The sequence below is a fragment of the Nelumbo nucifera genome, chromosome 6, assembly GCF_055504915.1.
Source record: "Nelumbo nucifera cultivar China Antique chromosome 6, China Antique-T2T, whole genome shotgun sequence".
Taxonomy (NCBI): domain Eukaryota; kingdom Viridiplantae; phylum Streptophyta; class Magnoliopsida; order Proteales; family Nelumbonaceae; genus Nelumbo; species Nelumbo nucifera.
Genome location: NC_142654.1, coordinates 2,917,772 through 2,939,966, shown reverse-complemented (window position 1 = coordinate 2,939,966; position 22,195 = coordinate 2,917,772). Strand labels below are relative to the sequence as shown.

The window sequence follows — 22,195 nt, the reverse complement described above, 5'->3', positions numbered from 1 at the left end:
GGAGGACAAAGTGTCAGCTTCACCTCCGACGAACTATTTCAAGTGTCCGCAGCGGATGAGGGACTCTATTTCGTTCTTCAACTCATAGCAGTCCTCAGTGTCGTGGTCGACGCTGCGGTGAAACTTGCAGTACTTTTTGGGGTTCTCCCTCTTGGGGTTCCTCTTCATCTTTTTTGGCCACTTCATGAACTTCTCCTCGCCTATTTGCATCAGGATCTAGGTCCGGGAGGAGTTGAGTGGCATATACTGTTTGTAAGCCGTGGTCAGGGGCCGATGGCTTCCTGTTATCTTTGTCGCCATCGTCGCGACGATCTTCATTCTTTCTTTTCTTTCCTGAGGGCCCATCGTTGCGTTCGGTCTCCTTCTCCTAGTGGTCCCCGGCCAAAGTCTTTCGGCCGCAATGTACTTCTGGGCCTTTTTGAGGAATTTTAGCTTCGTCTTTGGCGGGGTCTTGGCGACAGAGCACTTGAGGGTGGAGCCAGCTCCAGAGTCTGTTGATAACAGCATGCATTGAGACCATGGGGTCGAGGTTCCTGACCTCGATTTCTTCTTTTTTAAAGTGGACAATGTAAGACCACAAGCTCTCACCTGGCTTTTGTTTAATGGACATAAGCGAGACGACACTCTTCTAGTATCGTCTGTTGCTGATGAAGCAAGTGAGGAACATATTGGTGAACTGCTCCCACAAACTGATTGACCTCGGGGGAAGACTAGAGAACTAGCGGTGCGCTGCCCCCATGAAGGTGGCCTAGAAAGTTCGGCACATCAAGGCGTCGGAATACCTGTAGAGTATCATGAGTGCTTAGAAACTTTCCAAGTGGTCGTCAGGGTCCGAGGAACTGTCGTACATCTCCAAAGTAGGAGCCTTGAAGTGTGGAGGGAGAGGCTCCGAAATGATTTCCGGGGTGAATGCGTCCATGCGGCCGGCGGAGTTGTCGTGACTAGTTGAAGCATTGGCTCGGCTCTCCTTGACTTGGCGGAGCCGTCAAATCTTGGCTCGCAACTCGGCAAGCCCCGGATCAGTGGGGGTGTGGGCCCCGCTTCTATCTTCATGGACTCGGTGGATATTAGCTCGGATTCCCGAGTACTCTAAGACCAGGTCGTGTGCTCCTATGCGGGCGCAACAATCGTTCAGAACGTCTCGGAGATCCGAGATAGGAGGTGGAGTGGCGCGACGTCGGCTCTCGTCCCAGGAGCGAACTCTGGGGCGACCAAGGTGTACACCATCGTCCTTGGGAACCTCCCTTTGGCGGAGGTGGTGTTGCTTCGAAGGCTGGTGACTGTCTTCGAATCGAGCAGGCACTTCTTCCCTTCAGCTAGGAGGTCGAACATTCCTCCGAGGTGAATTGGGGGGTCGGTTATTGCCCGACTCAGATTGCTCGACCAGCAAGTTGTTGCCCTAGCCGAGGGCTAGGGGCTCGACGTGCTTGCGTCGGCCTTGATCCTTTGACACCCCAGCGGGGCGGTCGCCTTGAGAGGGACCTCCTGCTCGGGGGCAGACTTCTTCCACGCATTGAGTGAGGCGGTCCAAACAATCAAGGACAACCTGAAATTGCTCGTAGGTGACCAAGTTCTGGTTATTCTTGGTTCTTCGCACCATGGCTTTTGAACTTAGGAGGGCTTAGAAATTATATATATTTTTTGTTTTTTAAGGAATCATCTTAGCGACGTTTCCATAGACGGCGCCAAATGTTGTGGCTCGGATTGGCCAAGGGCAACGAGGTAAATTCACTCCCAAGTTCTGAAGGTTGGCCGAAGGCTTTGAGGACTCCGAAGGGAAGTAAGCTGAGGTCAAGGACTATAGGCCGAGGTGAGGTGCTCCCTTCTGAGTACGGTAGGAGCCGAAGACTATAGGTCATTGTCTCGGTAACAAGGTTCCTGAAGATCCAAGGTTCTGCAAAACAAGAGGTGTCAGAGGCCTCAGGTGGAGACTCGAGGCGACAACTCCAATGCTCAAGTTAGTACGAGGTGTGAGGTATGAGTAGGTGCAGACGAGGCCTCGACGGTAGTCCTCGGATGCACTGGGTCCCTAGGAGTAAATGCTAGGGAAGCAAGGTAGGTGCTGGGAGTAAATGAGAGAGTTGTATCAGAATTTTGGAATCTTAATCCCTTGTCAATGAAGAGTTACCTCATATTTATACTTGAACAAGCTGGAGGCAGGTGAAAATGAACGCACCAAATGAGGGTCGTACAGAGTCAGGCGACAGGTCCTTACAAGTACACCTAACTGCTCCACGGTTGGCTCCGTACGAAGGCAGTAGGGCTTCCCCCCTGCTGTGGCTGGCGCTGTCAGGTGTTAATGGGCTGGGCCTCCCAGTTCGTAATGGGCTGGGCCTGGCTAGCCCACATCAATGCTCATATCTATACAAAAATTAATATGGTTTTGGTGTTGAATGTTTAGTTGTTTGCTAGAGGTCGAAGGTTATTTTTGTGACTCATAGGTGGAAGTTTCATATAAGTTATTTTCCGGTCCTGTTTCATGTTATGAGGTCATTTTTGGTTTAGTTTATAAATAATGTATGGCACGGTTCTTTTATCATGAAGCCATTTACTGGGTAAGTGAATTTATTTGTATTTCTCAGGAAACACTTAGCTACGTAAGTCTTACCAGTGTTATTTTGATCGAAGCGTTTTCAAGGTATGTTAGACAAGGACCTTTTTTAGGAGATGACTATCACTTACCAACTTACTGTGAGATCCGCAGGAAATTGGAAAAGGAACATGAGATTATTGGTCAACGGGAACCACAATCCCATTAACCAACCCCCCCTCCTCCCCAGCAATGTTTTAATCAATATACGACAACTAGATGGAGGCCTTGCAACCAGTCAGGTAGATGCCTCACCAGCAAGCTATCAACTATGACTTCGTACATACTATTACGGCCCCGTGAAACTGAAAGTGTATATCATGTAGTTGCTGTTTTGAAAACCTTGCAAATGCAAATCATCGTTTATCATTATCACTAGTGCAAGCGAACGGTTTGAGATTCGGAATGAGTAGGGCTTCGCATTGAAGTGATTGGCTAACAAGACCAGGAGAGTAAGAATTTCACGAATCAAAAATTCAAAACGCCACTAATTTGGAGTCATCATGGCAACTAAATTGAATATAGATTCATTCAGATTTCCATGACACTGAAGCTCGCTGCAAATCAAATTTTCTCTAGGCGTGTACTGTGGAATCAACAGTGAGTTACATTTATCAACAACCTATGCTTTTGAACTCTGGGATTATATAACCATCAAAGGACACGAGCTATACTTTTGAACTCATGCAAACAAGACTGAAGTATCCTCTGGCGCTTGTGAAGGGATGTTTGTTCGTTCTGAAGGGTGTCAATTGCACCAGGTGCTACGAACATATCCATGAACTTCTCATCATTCACAGCAAATAAGTCTAAGCTGAGTGCCACCACGAGCCTATCTCGACTATGCCCCCACATGAAACATAAAAGAGAAGTATCAGACTGAAGTATTAGTTATAAACTTATTTGTGATGAATACAGCATGAAAATGACAAAAACATGGTGTAGAAAATTTGTATTGTGAAGTGCAGAACATTGCTATCCATCAGTTTCAACCTGGTGCTTAAGCTAAACCAGGAACTTTATATAAATTCTGGGGTACAAGTGTGCATATGCAAGTCCTAAAGTTTTCCAAAAATCTTACCAAGGAGTTAAAAATCCAGAATTCATAGTAGATGTCACACTTCGCTCAACAAGAATTTCTCGTATTTTGGCAAAATATTGTGCAGCTGCAGAACAAATATCTGAATAAGCTGAGCCTGCTCCAGAACCAATATCACCATTGACAACAAGGAGGCCTACACCACCACCATTTTGTGCCAGATGATTATCCTCCTTGCTTCTGTTGGGTACAAGTCGTTTTCTCCCTCCAACCTCTATGTGGTTTCCATGTCCTTTCTTCTTGTCTTTCTTTTTAACTCCTGCATGAACTACATCACATGGCTGATCAGGAGGTGTATCAGGAATAGTCATTTCAGTTTCCTGGAGAGCTTCTCTGGATAAGGTTCTTTTCCCTGGAGTTGTTTGCTGAGAGCCCCTTTCTGGAGGTATATTTTCCTGATCCCTGCCTGTTGTTTCATCTTGGAATATTGGCATGCCATCAGATGGTTCAAGATTAAAAGAAACAGCAGGAGTAGGATTGAATCTGTAGATAGAATATGGACCTGATCCATAACCACCTGAGAAGTCATTTTCATAGCAGGCCTGAGAATATGGGCTAGTAACTGAATCAAGGTGGTGGCGGACAAGTTGCTTGCATTGCTTGGCAACCTCCACTATGAAGTTATTGTAGGAGTGCCTCAAGGCAGCATGAAAACCAACATACCCATCCATATCTCTACGCTTCCTACCACCTGCTCTCAGGAAGACACACCCATTACATGAGCCAGTAGTTCCAAGAAAAGAAATGTAAAACAGGGACAAATTGTTGAATGAAGGACTGAAGTCATTTCCCATTTCCCATAGCCACCATCAAAAGGCTGAACAAGATTGTTGAAATTTTGCTGAAGATTGTTAGTTCTTAATAGATGGACCTAAGGTTCTACCAAAAAAAATAGATGGACCAAAGGTGGTAAATTTGCCTTACAAAATTGAATGTAAACCTGGAAGAGTATAGCTATTTGAAAATTTGCAATGAAGGAGAATTGGGATTTTAGCTCTAGCAATCTGACATTTAGCGTTGTGCAGTGGTTGGTCCAAAATTGAATGTACAGGGTTTTAAATCTCGAATACTAGGGTTTTAGTAAGCAGAAATTGAAGACCAAATTAAATCTAATAAGAATATGAAATTGGATTGAAAGAAATAGTATATATAGTGACTATAGTCTTTCACCTTTTATATATATAGAATTGGGATTTGGGCATCATGAGAGGTCTTAGGGAAGGGGAATTATTCACTGTCTCTGACCTTTTGTCCTTGCTCAATAATATTTTTCATGATCACTCCTGCTTAGAAAGTAGAATTTGGTCTCTCTCTCTCCCACCGGGTGTTTTCCTGTGCATCTTTTTCCCATACTCTTGTGCAGCATTCTAGCCCTGGCCTGTCCTTTCCTGCAAAGGAGGTGTGAAGCAAGCCTGTTCCTCCTAAAATAAGGGGTATTTTGCTGGGAAGTAGTCCTTAATAAGATCAATACTTGTGACATGCTGTAGAAGAGAAGGCCATCTCGGTATCTCTTCTTGTGGCGAAATATAGAGGGAGAGAAAAGAGAATTTTCTTTATTGATTATAAAAACATGTTGAGCATACAACTTAAATAAGAAAAGATAGGAAAGGTAGACCCCTAGAATCTCTCGCAATCAGGGATTGACTAAATCTTTCCCTTAATCCTAGGATATGACTTTCCTAAAATTATTCAAATCTAATCCTTCCTAAATTTATTCAAATCTCTTAATCAATCAAATCCTATCTTTCTTACTTTAACCGACACTCCCCCTCAAGTTGGTGCAAAGATATCTATCATGCCCAACTTGCTAACTTGAAGCTCAAATGGCTGTCTCAACAAGCCCTTAGTCAAGACATCTGCAACTTGTTGCGTGGTTGGCACAAACGGAGTGCAAATTATTCCTTCTTCAAGCTTCTCCTTTATAAAGTGTCTGTCAATCTCAACATGTTTAGTTCTGTCATGTAGAACCGGATTATGAGCAATGCTAATAGCTGCCTTGTTATCACAATACAATTTCATAGGAAAACTCATTGGTCTCTTAAGATCCGCTAGAACCCTCTTTAGCCAAAGAACCTCACACACTCCTTGAGCCATTGATCTGAAATCAGCCTCAGCACTACTTCTAGCAACTACACTTTGCTTCTTGCTTCTCCAAGTAACTAAATTGCCCCAAAGAAATGTGCAGGACCCCGAAGTTGACCTTCTATCAATAATCGAACCTGCCCAATCCGCATCTATATACACCTCAACCCCTGTCTTCTCATTTTTCTTGAAGAAGAGTCATTTTCCTGGTGTGCCTTTTAGATACTTAAGTATTCGATACACAGCTTCAAGATGTTCTTCGTACGGGGAGTGCATAAATTGACTCACCATGCTCACAGCGAAGGCAATATCAGGACGTGTATGTGACAAATAAATCAATCTTCCAACCAACCTTTGGTATCTACCCATATCTACTGGAACCCCATCTTTAACTTCTCCAAGCTTAGCATTAACTTCTATCGGAGTGTCTGAAGGTTTGCAACCACTCATTCCAGTTTCTTTCAAGAGATCTAGAATATACTTTCGTTGCGAAACCACAATGTCCTTCTTTGATCTTGCCACTTCCATTCCAAGAAAGTACCTTAGCTAGCCCAAGTCTTCAATCTCGAATTCCTTGGCTAAGCTCTGCTTCAGTCTGCTCATCTCTTCAATATCATCTCCAGTCAAGATTATGTCATCAACGTAGACAATCAGAACCGAAACCTTGTCTTTGGTGGATTTCTTTGTGAAAAGAGTATGATCAGATTGTCCTTGACTATATCCTTGACTTTTAACGAACCTTGTGAATCTTTCAAACCAGGTTCTGGGAGACTGTTTAAGTCCATATAGAGACTTTTTTAGCTTGCATACCTTAGTTCCAAACTTCTCAATAAAACCAGGTGGAGGCTCCATATATATTTCTTCCTCCAAGTCTCCATTCAAAAAGGCATTCTTCACATCCAGTTGATTCAATGGCCAGTCAAGATTAGCTGCAACAGATAAGAGTACTCGAACTGTATTTAGCTTCGCCACTAGAGAAAAGGTCTTAGAGTAGTCCACTCCATATGTCTGAGTAAAGCCTTTAGCTACTAGGCGAGCCTTGTATCTCTCCAAGGATCCATTTGAGTTGTACTTCAAAGTAAACACCCATTTACAACCAGCAATTGTCTTTCCATCCGGCAAATCCATTTTCTCCCAAGTAGCATTCTTTTCCAAAGCTCTCATCTCCTCAAAAATAGCTTATTTCTACTCAGGAACATTTAGAGCCTCCTGGATACTGTTAGGAATGGATACACTAGACACTTGTGAAATAAAGGCACAATATGAAGGTGAAATATTTTTGTAAAATACAAAATTTGACAGATGATGTTTTGTACAAGACCTAACACCTTTCCTAAGAGCAATGGGAAGATCAAGCTGACTAGAAGAATCAGAATTACCTGGAGGAATATTTTCAGGAATCTTTGAAGAATTATCATGAATTTCATGATCCAACCTCTGATCAGATTTTTGTTGATGTTGCGGAATAGTGCCTCTCCTTTACTATGCTAGATATTCCCTTGAATATACAAGGCCTTTATACTGTTTCGCACGCATCTCTGTTGTTTCAGCTTTTTCATTTTGATATGGCATTACCAAAGGTTGTTCATTGGTAAACTCAACATTTTCAATATTTAATTCATTTGTTTCCACTAATTTTGTATTTTCTGCTTCACTTTCTTTCGGTGACCTGTTGTGAGGAACATCATTATGGACAAATTCAAACATTAAATCAGATTAGTGGGATAGCCTACAAAAATACATTTATGTGCTTTTGGATCAAGTTTTGAACGTTTGGAATCATGGTTATGAACAAAGGCCACACTTCCAAAAATTTTTAAGAGAATGTTTGTCACTAGCCGAGAGTTTGGAAAACAGTCAGTGAAAACCTGTATGGGTGTTTTAAAATCCAAAATTCGTGTAGGAAGTCTGTTAATCAAATAAGTAGCTATTAAAACGGCTTCTCCCCAATGATACTTAGGAACTTAGTTTTAAAACTTAGAGCTCTAACAACTTCAAGGATATGTTTGTTTTTCCTTTCAACCACCCCATTTTGTTGAGGTGTATTATTACACAAACTTTGGTGTATAATTCCTTTCTCAGCAAAAAAATTCCGTAATACATTGTTAAAAAATTCCTTTCCATTATCACTTCGAAAAATTTTAATCTAAGTCTGAAATTGTGTTTGAACCATGCTGTAGAAATTTTTAAACACAGTTTCAGCATCATATTTCTCTTTTAAAAGGAAAACCCAAGTGACCCTAGTATGATCATCAATAAAAGTAATGAACCAACGTTTTCCAGAAAAGTTATCACTCTAGAAGGACCCCAAACATCACTATGAATCATGGTAAATGGTTTTGATATTTTATATGGTTGAGACAGAAAAACAGCACAATGATGTTTTGCTAATTCACGAGATTTACACAAAAAACTGAATGATTTTTATTCATGAATAACTTGGGAAATAGATGCCTTAAATATTGAAAGCTAGGATGTCCTAATCGATAATGCCATAACAAAATTTCACTGTCACTAGAAAGAGAGATAGAACTGAAACAAGTCTGTCGGTCTTGCCTTCCAAAGGTTGATCCTTTATTAAAGAGGTAGAGGCCACCATCCTGTTTAGCATCCCCAATCATCTCCCCCAAGGTTAAATCCTGAAATTCACAATGAGAAGACCAAAAATTAACTCGACAATTTTTGGTTTAGAGAACATCTTTAAGGTTTAGAGAAGGAGAAATATACATTGTTCCTTTCCCAACAACAGTAGCAAAGGAACCATCTGCAATTTTAACCTTTTGATTCCCTGCACAGGGTGTATATGAAGAAAAGAATTGCGAAGTGCCAGTCATATGATCAGTGGCACCTGAATCTAATATTCAGGAGCCATTAGATTTGGTACAAGCAATGGCTGCAGTGAAAAAATTACCTGACTGAGCTAGAGAACAGGATGGGTTAGAATTTCCTAACGATTGAGATTGAAACATTTTATATAAGTGCTCTATTTGTTCCTTTGTGAAAGGAAGAGACTCTGAGGATGTTTGCTGCCCTGGATCCGAATTGCTTACTTGAAACGCGTGGACATCTCCCCCTGACTTGTTGTCACTGCCTGATTTTTTCTTCCAACCCGCCAGTTTCCCATGCAGCTTCCAGTAGGTTTCCCGAGTATGCCATGGCTTTATACAATGATCACGCCAAGGCCTCTGCTTTCCTCCTCGTCTGTCTCCTTCTAAGTTTGCACCTCGGGCCACAAGAGCGGACCCTTCATTCTCTGTTTTTGTTTCACTAACATTCTTCAACATCACTTGCCGCCGTGCTTCTTCTCTACACACTTCTGAAAAAACTTCTCTTATAGTCGGCAAGGGCTTTCGCCCTAAGATACATCCTCGAACCTCATCAAGTTCTTTATTCAAACCAGCCAAGAAAACAAATATCTGGCCTCTCTCTATCTTCTTTTTGTATCGAGCACTGTCACTCGGACTTTCCCATTCTTTTTCTTCAAATAAATCCAACTCCTGCCAAACAGCCATCATCTCATTATAATAAGTTGTTACTTCACGTTCACCTTGTTGCATCTTCCACATTCGGGTATTCAGTTCGAACTGTTGTGAATGATTGTCCAAATCCGAATAGCTTTCCCTAACAACTTCCCACACATCGTGAGCCGTCGACAGGAACATGAATGGTTTTCCAACCTCCGGATCCATGGAGTTGATCAACCAGGCGATAACCATCGAACTTTTCAGAACGCCACTACCTGTACTTTGGATCATCAATGGCTGGCGGTTTCACTTCGCCGTTCAAATAGTCGAGTTTCCCTTTGCCGTCGATCACCAACCGCACGAACTAAGACCACTCAAGATAATTTTTTCCATTCAATTTGTGAATGGTAATTTGAAGAGAATTCTCAGAAATAGAAATAGCCGCTGACTGAAGACGTCACACCGCTGGTAGCATCCGAAGAGGCTGAACCAGAGCCAACCATGGCGGCCTTAAAATTCATGATCGAACCCTAAAGCTCTGATACCATGTGGCGAAATTTAGAGGGAGAGAAAAGAGAATTTTCTTTATTGATTATAAAAACATGTTGAGCATACAACTTAAATAAGAAAAGATAGGAAAGGCAGACCCCTAGAATCTCTCGCAATCAGGGATTGACTAAATCTTTCCCTTAATCCTAGGATATGACTTTCCTAAAATTATTCAAATCTAATCCTTCCTAAATTTATTCAAATCCTATCTTTCTTACTTTACCGACACTTCTCTTATATTTGTAACCTTTGAATTTCTAGTGGTGAGTCTGCATTCCATTTACTAATTGTTTGTGCTTATTTATCTAGTATTTTTTTACCCAATGGTGGCCCCAGTTATCTGGGGTCGTGGGAGGGATAGATTGGATATGATCCTAACCTTTGGCATTTTTTACACAAGTGGCTGCTCTCATACTCAAACCCGCTTTCTCACGCTTGCCAGCCTGTATATCTGGTATTTGGAAACACGCTTGCCAGCCTGTATATCTAAACATTTTTTCTTCTTTCTTTGGTTGCATGACACCTCCACAAAACTTTGTGGAACTTTTTTATCCTAGCTTCCTAAGACAGCCTACAAGAGGAAGAATTTCGTGGAGAGCTACTAGAGATGTTGTTCTTTGGATGTTTGAGAGGAAAGGAATAGTAGAAGTTCCCAAGACAAGGCAAAAACTGACAAGGGCATCATTAAAAACAATATGGTGAAAATTATGCATTGGGTGAAAACAATGAAGTTTTTCAAGGAGTATACCATGGACGATATTTTTAGGGGTTGGTCAGTGGTGGTAGCTTCATCCACACAGAGACCTCTCTATGAGGAATGGACTCCTCCAGCATATAATAGACTTAAACTAAATTTTGATAGCAGTTCCAATGGAAACCCGGGTCCATCAGGCATAAGTGGCATTTTTCGGAATCATGAAGGCAGATGTATAGCACTGTTTTTGGGACCAATTGGCCAGGGTGGTTCTTTGAGGGCAGAGATTTTTGCTTTGGGCAAGGGTTAAGGATTGCAAAACAGCTAGGCTACAAAGACTTAAGTGGAAGGTGATTCTTCGTTAGTTATTAATTGGATGATAGTAGAGAACTTGGGTGCAGATATGCTATGAGGGAGGTGAGACACCTAGAAATTGAATCGGTAGGTGGATCAGAAGATCAGAAAATGGCATGGCGGGTACACTTGCAAAACAGGGGGTGACTGGGCAGAATTGTTCTGGGCTCCTTTATAATGATTATAGTGTTTTATGCAATCTTGAACTTTGCGATTGTACTGTTTTTATATTAATTTAATAAAGTAACCAGTTTATTTATCAAAAAAAAAGTATGTTTAAACAACATAAGAAAATCCAGGGATTAAGAGATTAAAGTCTAAACCATGATTTAGAAAAGCGTGGGATCAGGTTCATAATGAATCATAAAAACAGCCATAGGTAGGAAAAACTGGGGTTTAGAGTAATTAGGGTTTGGAATAAAACATTGGATCACATTCAAAAGTAAATCTAAAAGCTAATCTAATGTGATGCTGAAATTAGTTCTAATATAGACTAAGATCAGAGATAAAGAAGTGAATAGATACTGCACTATGCAATAAAAACCAAGTTTGAAACATTAGGCTGAGTGATTGATTCAGAATTCTAAGCAGCTGGGTGCTCATTAGAATATGATCATGGTGGCAAGTTAGTTATCATACAAAGCACTCCTCAAAAAAACAAAAAAAAAAAACTCAAACAAGCAAACAATATTTAAATATCACACCAACCAAGCCTAGTAAATAGTGGAAATCACCACTATGAAGGGGAAGCAGCTTCTATAATTTCATGAATTTTATTTTTCTGAATTTACTAACCCAATACAAAGCATTTTACATGCATAAATGAGAGAGATAGATGGAAATCCAATTGTTTTGCTAAATAAAACTCTTGCAAAAACAAATCTATCAAATTCCAACATCTATTGGTGAGCATTGCACAACAGATAGTCCTATTTTAAAAAATAGCAAGATTCTGTTGTAGAAAAAAGTGGTGTATGGAATTTGGTATGTTTTGGGGAAATTCTGCCTTTTCTCTGATACATGAAATTTTCACACCAAGAGAAATGTAACGCAGTTGGTTTTTGACAGGGACAAATGGAGCTATGTGTAAACATGGATTTTAAAAGATTTAAATGATGCAAAATTGCATGTGGGGTGTGTGTGTGTGTGCGTGCGTGGGTTTTTTCAGTTATGATCAATTTTTAGCCTCCCTTGATCTAGGGATAGAAATAAAATTGCTTGAGGTTTTGGGAGCCAAAGAGGAATTCATGATGTGATTGAAAATTGAATCCTTGCTGACTTGTATAGCTGACCCAAATAGTTGGGACCACAACTTTGCTGAGAACCAATAGATATAAAAGTCATGTAGAACATATATTATATTGTGTTAAATATCTCCATACTCTCTGAGGATTCACGGTTGCGATGGCGTTCAACAGCAAGTTCAAAAAGGTTCCTCAAAACAAATGCAAGTCGATCACAGGCAGTTTCCAGAAGAGAGGCAAGCCATGATCGAGCAGTTGCGCGTGCTATATCTGCAGCTGCCTCCATTACTCCTCCACCACCACCCTTTACAGCATGGGCAAGTAGTATGTTCCCAACCTGCAATTGGAAAACAAATAAGTTTTCTACCCATCAGATGCTAAATTATATCATCTAATTTCCAGTTAGAGGAAAGCTACATTTTGGATAGCTTACCTTTTCCTTTGACACTGTTGGGCACATTATGGAATACGAAGCACAACGGAATTCATGCATGACCCTCTCAAATGCAGCTCCTCCATGGAGCCTTAGGGAAGAATTGGGAGGTTTTATATCTGCAATGACACCCGGCCAGCTCACAAGACCACTCTCCAACCTTTCTTCTTCTGTAGTTTTCCCCCATTGCTCTGGGGCAGGATCTGTTGCTCCATCAATCAATGCTCCCTTCACCAACAAAGGGAGACATTGTTCTATATTACTGTGAATATTCTACTGAAATGCTCAATCAAGGATAAAACAAATGATGAAAAATAGTGTGCATCATATTACAGACCACATGACTGCTGATTGAAGCTGCATGCAACATTGCAGACCTCCGGAGAGAGGCAACATCAGAAGTAGCCTGTATATCAGAGTTTATTCTCTCCAACTCAACAGTGACTTCACTGCAGCGTCGTTGAAGTAGTGCAAGAGTAGCTGGTGCAGCTTCTTTATACCTCTTCTGAAGCTCAGACTCCAGGTACTCCTTCAGACAGCCAAAACCAATGAAGGGCCTGAACTTTTCTTCATCAAATCCTCCATTGATGTTCTCACGCATATGCTGGAGGACTTCATTGTCGACCTGAGATATTTGCCTGCGGAATTCCTCATTTGTTACCATGCCCCTGTCCTTTGGCAGGGCCACAAAGAAAGGATGAGTGTTCTCCCCAAGGTAACCGCTAGCACTTAAATACTGATCTAATTCCCTCCGATCAGTAAACTCCTGCATGTGTTAAGCTTTCTTTTATCTTACCATCAACTATGACTATATATTCTCCACTTCATATCAAACTCAAAATTTGTTTATCTATTCCTCATAAAATAAATCACTTAGTTTACCTTGAGTCTATTATCAAACTTGGAGACAACAATGATTGTCCGCCTAAAGGTTGGATCAATTTCACGAATGGCATCTAACCAGAGTGATGAGCACCATTCCACACTACTTTGCTGAAGGAACAGGAGAAGACGATGAGGAGGACTTGCCAACGACTTCACCATTGACAGGATCTCATCGGGTGTATTCTCTGGTTCCCCCTTCTTTGCCTGCAAATAGATTTCAGCTTGTTAATCAGAGTGGAAATCACAGATGCCAAGTTATTAAGGGTCAAAAATGTTCAGAGAGAGAGAGAGAGAGAGAGAGAGAAAGAGAGAGAGCACCCTCCTTAAGGACAAAGCCAGGAGTATCTATAATGGCGAGATCAGGACAATGAGCATATTCTGCTCGCATGACAATTGGCTTAGAAGAAACCACAGTTTTGGTCTTCCTCAGATGTGCCTCTGTTCTGGACTTGATAAGATCTGCAACTGTAGATCCCAAAACAAGTAAACTTCCATATTCTTCCGAGTCCTCCTCCTGCATTCATTTGGTCAAGGTTTAACAGATACATATGAGGTAAATGATGAGGGAAAACATTGAACTACTGATCCAGGGAAAGAAATTCCAAAGAAAGAAAACAGAAGGAAGAGTAAATAGAGAAGAATCACACGGTCACTTTTGACCAAAGCACACAATTAAATTAAACAAGTGGCATACTGGCACCTACAGATCCATGACATCATTAGAGTTAAAATAACACTGTTAATATCCACACTAACAAACTAAAATAAAAATCTGAACAGCAAGAGAACTGACTGGATGTGACCAAATTTCAATATCCTCTAAGAAGGACCGGAGAAGGGATAAAAACAACTAAGAACCACAAGTTTAATGGAAATGAGTCAGTTTTATGACCAAGATATTAATGTTTTAGCATTAATGCCATTATGGCATAAACGAAAAAGAAAGTTGTAAAAAGTCAAATATTAACTGGATAAAGTTTGAAAATCCGGGGAAAAAACTTGAACATCTTCTTATGATAAGAAAAAATTAAAAAAAAAAATGAAACAGAAAACTAGGATTCTCAAAATCCAAAGTTCACACTTCAACAAAAGATTGAATAAAGCAAGCATTAACACCTAAAACATTATTATCGTATAGTTAACAATTGAACGAAGAAGAAAAACAGAACAAATATTTAAGTTCAAAATATCTTTAACACCTGAACGTTAACCATCCTCAAACTTCAAAGTCCACAGTTCAGGGGAAAAAACAGAACATGCATCAACTTATATCATTAATTCTGAAATGCAGGAAAAAGGAATAATCATCATCAATTACCATTGATGCAGATGAGATTGTAACATGATATCATGATGAAGTTAGCATCACGATCAACATCCGTGGCGTCATGAACAGTTCAGCACTAAAATAAATAGTTATGAAACTCAACAAAAAAAAAAAAAAATTAATGGAGTCTGGATCTAGATACATTCAAGTGCGAGATCCGGAGAAAAGAAACAACTAAGAACCATGAGATCCTTGAAATAAGATTATTCGAGAAACTCTCCGCATTCACGACCAAAACATTACTTTAACATTCATGACAGAACATAACAGTAAAACTAACATTTCGCAGCTCCGGAACATAGAAAACAAGAAAATAATCGATAAAGAACCGGTAAGAAAAGAAAATAAGGAAGAGAGGACCTGTAATCGGCAACGAGGCTCCACGGCGGAGGGATCGTGGAGCATCTGAATGATGAGAGGTCTACGAGTCCCCATCTCGACCTCGCGAACGTTGAATCTGAATCCGAGGAGAGCTTCAAGAAGGGAGCTCTTGCCATCGGACTGACCACCGAGGGCAACGATCTCCGGTATCGGGAGCTTCTCGCCGAAAGCCACGGCAACTGACTGCAGGCGATTGTAGGCCTCGAAGCGCGACTTGAACTCGAGAATCTTGGAAGTACTGGAAGAAGCTTCGACGGCGAGGGAATCCATGGTTGTGTGCGAACCGCGAAGCGGAAGTCGGAAGAGAGAAGGAGCAGTGAGAGTGAAACAGAATACTGGAGAGTGGAGATTGTGGTGTTGTGAAGAGAAATGGAACTTAGTTAGAGCTCGTCGATTTAAATGTAATAAGCGACGTTCTCGTTTTTCGCAGTAGTAGTAGACTAGTAGTAGTGATCGTTTGAGATTGTCGACATTCCGAAAGTTTGCTTGCATTGGAATTTTTGTTCTTTCGCTTCTTCCCGCCCGTATTGTGGACACAAAGAGCGCGGAACTGACGTGTTTACTCGTGATTGGTAAGGTATCCTGTTGTAGACAGTAGTGCGAGCAGCAAACCAGGAATGGATACGCTGCGCACTTTACATTCAATCGATTCACCACAAAAAATCGATTTTTCGGTTCATGTAAGTCGGTATTTTTACCAAACGTAGCTTTACAGCTTTCGAATTCGGAATTCCTCGGCTCATGTAACTTCAAAACTCAAAAGCGGTTGCATGAAAACCCTTCCGAACGGATACAAAAGGTGCTACACACTAAATTTAGGTCTACAAATGGATCTGATCGAATTGATTTTTTATTAAAAATCGATCGAATTGAATATATTTGCTTATATTCGAATATTGCCGATTTATGTTGATTTATGTCTACCCGTGTAATGCACGGGAAAATTTGAAAGATTTAATAATTTTATTTTTTATTTATTGTTGATTTATAAAAAATAATTATTTTTAATAAATTTAGTTTTATTAATAATTTGTATATATATTAAAATTGGTTCCACCAAGTGAGTAGCTCTCTCCTTGCTTCAAAACCCCTTTCCTAATTTTCTATTTTTTTGAATTTTTTATTTTTTTAATTTCACATAATTACCCATTTAACAACCATAAAGAAAGAGGGATTTGCTTTTCTAATGTTTAGCCAACTGGCACCACTTCCTCCTCAATTGTCTCTAATTCCTATTTATTTCCTAAATTATTTCTAACTCCTATTTATCTTTTAAATTATCGCTAATTTAGTAGAGAGATTCTCTCCTAAACTATCTCTAATTCCTATTTATCCTCTCCCCCACTTTTTATCTACATCCATCTAAAGAAAATTCCAATTAAAAAAATTCAGAACTATTTAAATATTACAATAAAATTATATACTGACTTTAAAATATTTATTCAAAACATAAAAAATAAATATAATAGATGTAATAATATTCATATTATTAATAATTCTATATTTTACAAATTCATCATGAAATTATGTAGTAACAATATAAATTATAATTTTATGAATTATTCAATTTAAATGTTATTCAAATAATAAAATTTAAAAAATAAAAAATTATTTAAATACTTAATAACTAAATATCTTAAATAACAAAACATTAAAAATATCTAAATAATTATATAACAAAACATTTAATATTATGTAAAAACATTAAAATAAATAAAATTCAAATAATAAGAACTTTTAAATTTTGTATATATTATTTAAATATTTAAATAACAAAATATAATATGACTAAATTTTAAATATTTAAATAACGAAATATAATATATTATTTAAATATCCTAGGAGTACTTCGAGGTAACCCTTCTCAAGGTTGCCTTTGGGCAGTTTTCCTGCCTAAGTGTTGGAACGAGCTGGTTATCCTAGCTCGCGAGCTGGGATAGACTTGTCTTGGAGTATTCCCTTTCAGTAGCTCGGGGGACCTCGAGCTCGCGTTGTAGCGAGCTCCCCTTATAGCGAGCTATGGTGTAGCGAGTTGCCCCTACAGCGAGCTATGACGTAGCGAGTTGTCCTGCAGGCTCGTTACTTAGTCGCAGTTAGACTGCGGTGCTGAGTTGTTTGCTCGTGCTGAGTCAGGTCCACGTGTCATCGTCTCAAGGGGTCGGGTCAAATCATCCTCCATCAATTGCCCCCCACTCCTCGGGCTAAGAGTGCTACCTTAGCGTGAGGAGTTCATGAAGTGGGACAGGTGGATTTGACTGAAGTTCAATCTTGATTGACTGTTCGCATTAAATGCGTGCGCAAAAGTCAGGAGATTTCTGACGCTTCGAATGCTGAGAAACACGCCGAAGCGGCTCTTAACTCTGGATGTCGTGTAGCCGTCATTACCTCAATCATGGGAGACGTGCAGCCAGTCACATTTCCATTTCAAAGGATGTGTGGTCAGCTTGACTGTGAACCGTCAGATCTACCTCAATCTAGGCTGTTGGTCTAGGGGCACAATGACTATAAATAGGAGGGCCCCCATGCCTCATTTTTCTTTCACGCTAACTTGTTGTCTTCAGATTCTGAGGTCGCGCATCCATCTAGTCTGCCCAAGCTCTTCTGTTCACACCGTTTCATCTTTTCGATGAGTCATTCATTTTGTCAATCATGTTTGAGTATTTGTACCATGTTTATCCCCGGGACGGTGACCAGGATGACGATGCACCCTCGAGCTCGGGGGGAGCAGGCTCAGGAGGCCTCCGGCAATGTGGCTTCTACCTCTCGGGGCAGAGAGCCCGACACCTTCGGTCCCTCCTCTATGACGATGGGGAGACTCAGATCTCTAGTCCGCCATTTTCACCTTCCCGGGGACCTTATCTCTCCCCTATGGTAACTTTCCTTGGGAGCATGGTCCCAATGATATAGTGATTTTCCAGGAATAGCTCGAGGATGTCCTGCGTCTTCCCCTGCACCCCCTAATAGTGGAGGTGTTGAATCATTTTAGCGTCACCATTGACCAGCTCCATCCCAACGCCATCCGGAATGTAGTTAGGACCATTTCCTTGTGCTATGAGTATTGCCTCCCCCTTGATCTCGATATCTTTTCTTCCATTCTCTGTATTAAGAATGCCACTCCCGGAGCACTTCTGGAAATACATTCTTATTACTTTTCTCCCCGTCGCTGCTTTAAACTTCTGCACGACCTGCCGAACAGGGTTCTCGCTTGGAAGCGTGACTATTTTGTGGTCCATAACCCCGAGGGGTGGCCCTTCCCAACTTCTTGGAGGGGCGCCATCCAGAACCCCGAGGCTAAGTTGGACTCTGAAACTCGGAAAACGCTGCTGTTCTAGGCAGTTGTAGGCCTTCTCTGTTCAGATTACTTGACCGAGGAGAAACTCGCGTAGTGCCTTGTGAAAAATATATCATGTGTATACATATATTTTCTTTTTTTACTGGACTAATACCTTGTGGTTTTTGGCAGCCATCATGGCTGGTGTTGACGCGCGCCGCCTTCTTTCCAGCAACCAAAAGCGTAAGGCTAAGAGGTCGCGTCCTGACCGAACTCCCACTTCTGGGGGCACTGAGCTCGGGTCTGCTGAGCCAAACTTTGTTTCTCCACCGCCTGAAGTTCCACTGGCCCCATCTGAAGGTGGCCTCAAAGAGGGCGAGCTCTCGAGGCAAGGGGTGATTCCTCCCGGTCCCTCGCGCCCATTCCCCTACCTGCAATTCCCAGTAGGGAACTGGGAGGGTGTCAACAACTACATCGTGGCTGGCCGAAAGAGCCGAAGGGCAATCTGCCACGAGGAGGTCGCTAGGTGGGGGGAGATGGAGCCCAAGGCGCTCGCCGCGTTTGCTGCCTCCCACTGTATGGTGGTAAGTAATCTTTTCTTTTTCTTTTCGTTCTTTCCCTTCTTTTGTTGTTCTCTAACCTTAGCCTCTTGTTGGCAGGTGAACACCGCCATCCACGCCATGGCCCTCCAAACCAACATCCACTCCAGCGACGCTCGCAATCAGAGGGCCATCGTCTAGAAGCTCCAGGGCGAGCTCGACCAGGCCCGAGGCGAGCTCCTTTAGACTCGCAAGAGGAGCAAGGCCCAGGAGCTACTCGCCCGTGACCAAGAGGCACAGATCGCTAGGCTTTCTGAGGAGAGCGCGCGCTACAGGGAGGAGTTGTCGAGGGTGGCAGCGGAGAGGGAGCTCCTTCGCTAACAAGTCCGGGACTTGGAGTCTACACTTCTGGACCGAACTTGAAACTTCGACACCATGGTGGAAGCCGAGCGGGCTAAGGCAGTCTAGCACTTCAAGGACTCCCATGAATACCACGACCTCCAAGTGGAATATGGCTCGAGCTTGTACCGCTCTATTCAAGCTCTGCCGCTGGTTAGTCCGAAAGAAGTTCTTTGGGTTCAACCTCAACGGCATCACAATGAAGGGCCTGGCTCCCGAGACGGCGGACCAGGCGGAGGAGGAGGAGCCCGACTCCCCGGAGGATGAGGACGAGGTGGAGGAGGTGGACTCTTGAGGCTGGCGGCTCTGTTTTTCTGCTTCTATGACTGACTTCTGATGGTTCCCGGGTGCCAGAACCCGGTTTTCAAAAAATCTTCTTCTTGGGCAGTTGTGCCATTTTATAAATATTGTTGAACTTTCCCGAGCTGTTTAGCTCGGGTTTTTTTTCTTTTTATGAAGTAGTAATGGAATTTTTCTTTTTTCTTCTAAGTATGGTATGCTCTTTTATTTTTTGCCAAAGCGATCTCATCACTCGAGCTATTAGAGCTACATGCCCGAAATAGGATTTTTCGGTAATCGTTATCCCGAGCTATTCCTTAGTGTTTTAGGCATCTTTATAGTATAGCGCGAAGTAATTACAATGCATGCCCGAACTGTATGTTTGTAGGTTGTACCTCATCTAGTCCAACTAATAGTCTACCCTTGGAGTTTGCCCATGCCATTGAGGCAACTGGGTCTCATTGCGCTGAGGTCATGTTAGCTTGGCATTTTGGCCCTTAGGCTTTGAGAGTGACGCATGGTCTACTCAATGGTTACAGGTAATACTGTCTTAGGTTGACAATATTCCATGCCCGAGGTACTTGTTTCCCTTAAAGGGTTTCGAGCTCGTGTGTTCCTTCCCCGAGCACCCGTTTCACTTGGTAGAGTCCCTCCCAATTCGGTCCGAGCTTGCCAACGCCGGGCTCAAGTACCATAACTTTACAAAGGACCAGGTCACCGACGTAGAGGTTCCGCTTCTTGACCTTGGTGTTATAGTATCAAACTACTCTTTGCTGGTAAGCTGCGGTCCTAATATATGCAAGGTCCCTTACCTCATCGAGTAGGTCGAGATTGGTACGTAGCTCATCTTCATTTGCCTTGTCATCATATGCTTCCAGTAGTAGCGAGGAAACCTCAATCTCAGCTGGGATGACTACCTCGATACCGTAGGTGAGGTTGAAGGGAGTCTCTCCTGTGGCGGTCTTCTCGGTGGTTCGGTAAGCCCACAGAACACTAGGTAGCTCGTCTGTCCATAGTCCTTTAGCTCAGTCTAACCGTGCCTTCAGTCCGCAGAGGATAGCTTTGTTTGTGACCTCTGCTTGACCGTTTGCTTGAGGGTGTGCAACCAAAGTGAAGTTCTGTCGGATCCCCATGTCTTGGCACCAATTTTGGAATTTGATGTCCTCGAACTGCTTACCGTTATCAGAAATCAATACCTGAGGTAACCCGAAGCGGCACACTATGTTCTTCCAAAAGAAGTTCTAGACGTTTCGGGCTGTCGCGAGCTCCTAGGAGTACTTCGAGGTGACCCTTCTCAAGGTTGTCTTTGGGGCAATTTTCCTGCCTAAGTGTTGGAGCGAGTTGGTTATCCTAGCTCGCGAGCTGGGATAGACTTGTCTTGGAGTAGTCCCTTTCAATAGCTCGGGGGACCTCGAGCTCGCGTTGTAGCGAGCTATGGTGTAGCGAGCTATGACGTAGCGAACTGTCCTACAGGCTCGTTACTTAGTCGCAGTTAGGCTGCGGTGCTGAGCTGTTTGCTTGTGCTGAGTCAGGTCCACGTGTCATCGTTTCAAGGGGTCGGGTCAAATCATCCTCCATCATATAGCAAATAATAATAATAATAATAATAATAATAATAACAACAATAATAATAATAATAATAATAATAATATTATTATTATTATTATTAAATTTTGTATTACATTTTTATCATAAATAAAAATAACCTTTATTTTAACAATTATGTTTATTTAATATGATGAATATATAACATCAGAAATGTTCTCGAATGTTTTCGACAAAATTCTATACATTTTCATTTTTTGTGTTCTATCTTGTTTTAAATATTTATTATTCAATTATGACATCATGGGTTTCTTTGAAAAGTTGGATTATTGATCCACCATCTAGATAAAAAATATATATTTGCTTTTGGATTAGTTTTAAATTAGGGAAAAATATAGTCAGAGGCACCTGTACATTTAAAATTAGGCTACAAGTTGGTCCTTAAACCAATAAAACTCTGACAACCAACTTTACCTTTCAAATTATAAAAACCCTTGTCATGTCATCAAAGGCTTATATGGTTGTTGCCAACATAAGACTCTTAATTCATATTGGACACAACAAAAAGCTTATACAAAAATTGCCCTTTAATGTTGGGTGATTGGAAAAATTAAAAAAAATGTTTTTAGTCACACTCTCTCTCTCAATCATCTTTATCTGCTCAACGACTTTGTGATTTGAAAATAAATAAAAATGGTTTTTGGTATCTATATTTATGTTCTCTATATCAATTTCTCTCATTCTCGCTCTACTTATTGTTCTCCCTTAATCTCTTTCATTCATTTTCTCAATTGATCTCTCCTTTTTTAATTTCTATCGTTCCTCCTCAGTTTCTCTCCCGCTCCCACTCTCATTGTTTTTTCTTCTTACACACTTATATAGTATTAATCAGATTGTATAAGAGATCATGAGACCAATATGGTATGGTTCAAAAATCATTACACCAATTTGATAAAAATTCAAAAGAAACTCTTGGCTATGAAATTTAAACCAATTGGAGAATGATAGAAATTGAGAAAGAGAGAGAGAGAGAGGTTTTGATTTGGCTACAGACCAAAGC

The 22,195-nt window shown here is 41.3% G+C and overlaps 1 protein-coding gene across 1 annotated transcript; it reads right to left on the bottom strand.

Moving 5' to 3' along the window:
- Window positions 1–3,144: 3,144 nt before the first annotated feature.
- LOC104609346 (dynamin-related protein 5A-like) lies at window positions 3,145–15,785 on the bottom strand. Its single transcript, XM_088889299.1, has 8 exons — window positions 15,082–15,785; window positions 13,719–13,908; window positions 13,392–13,600; window positions 12,847–13,275; window positions 12,510–12,737; window positions 12,215–12,413; window positions 3,672–4,380; window positions 3,145–3,431 (listed from the first exon to the last, which is right to left on the bottom strand). The coding sequence occupies exons 1-8, from the start codon at window positions 15,592–15,594 to the stop codon at window positions 3,245–3,247; spliced, it is 2,664 nt and encodes an 887-aa protein (XP_088745425.1). The 5' UTR covers window positions 15,595–15,785; the 3' UTR covers window positions 3,145–3,244.
- Between the last annotated feature and the right edge of the window lie 6,410 nt (window positions 15,786–22,195).

Coding starts and splice junctions, on each gene's coding strand:
- LOC104609346 (XM_088889299.1), bottom strand. CDS start 15,594: ATGCAAGCAAACTTTCGGAATGTCGACAATCTCAAACGATCACTACTA. Junction 12,738..12,846: donor CTTCAATCAGCAGTCATGTG/GTCTGTAATATG, acceptor TTGTTGGTGAAG/GGAGCATTGATTGATGGAGC. Junction 4,381..12,214: donor CAACCGTGAATCCTCAGAGA/GTATGGAGATAT, acceptor TCCTGAGAGCAG/GTGGTAGGAAGCGTAGAGAT.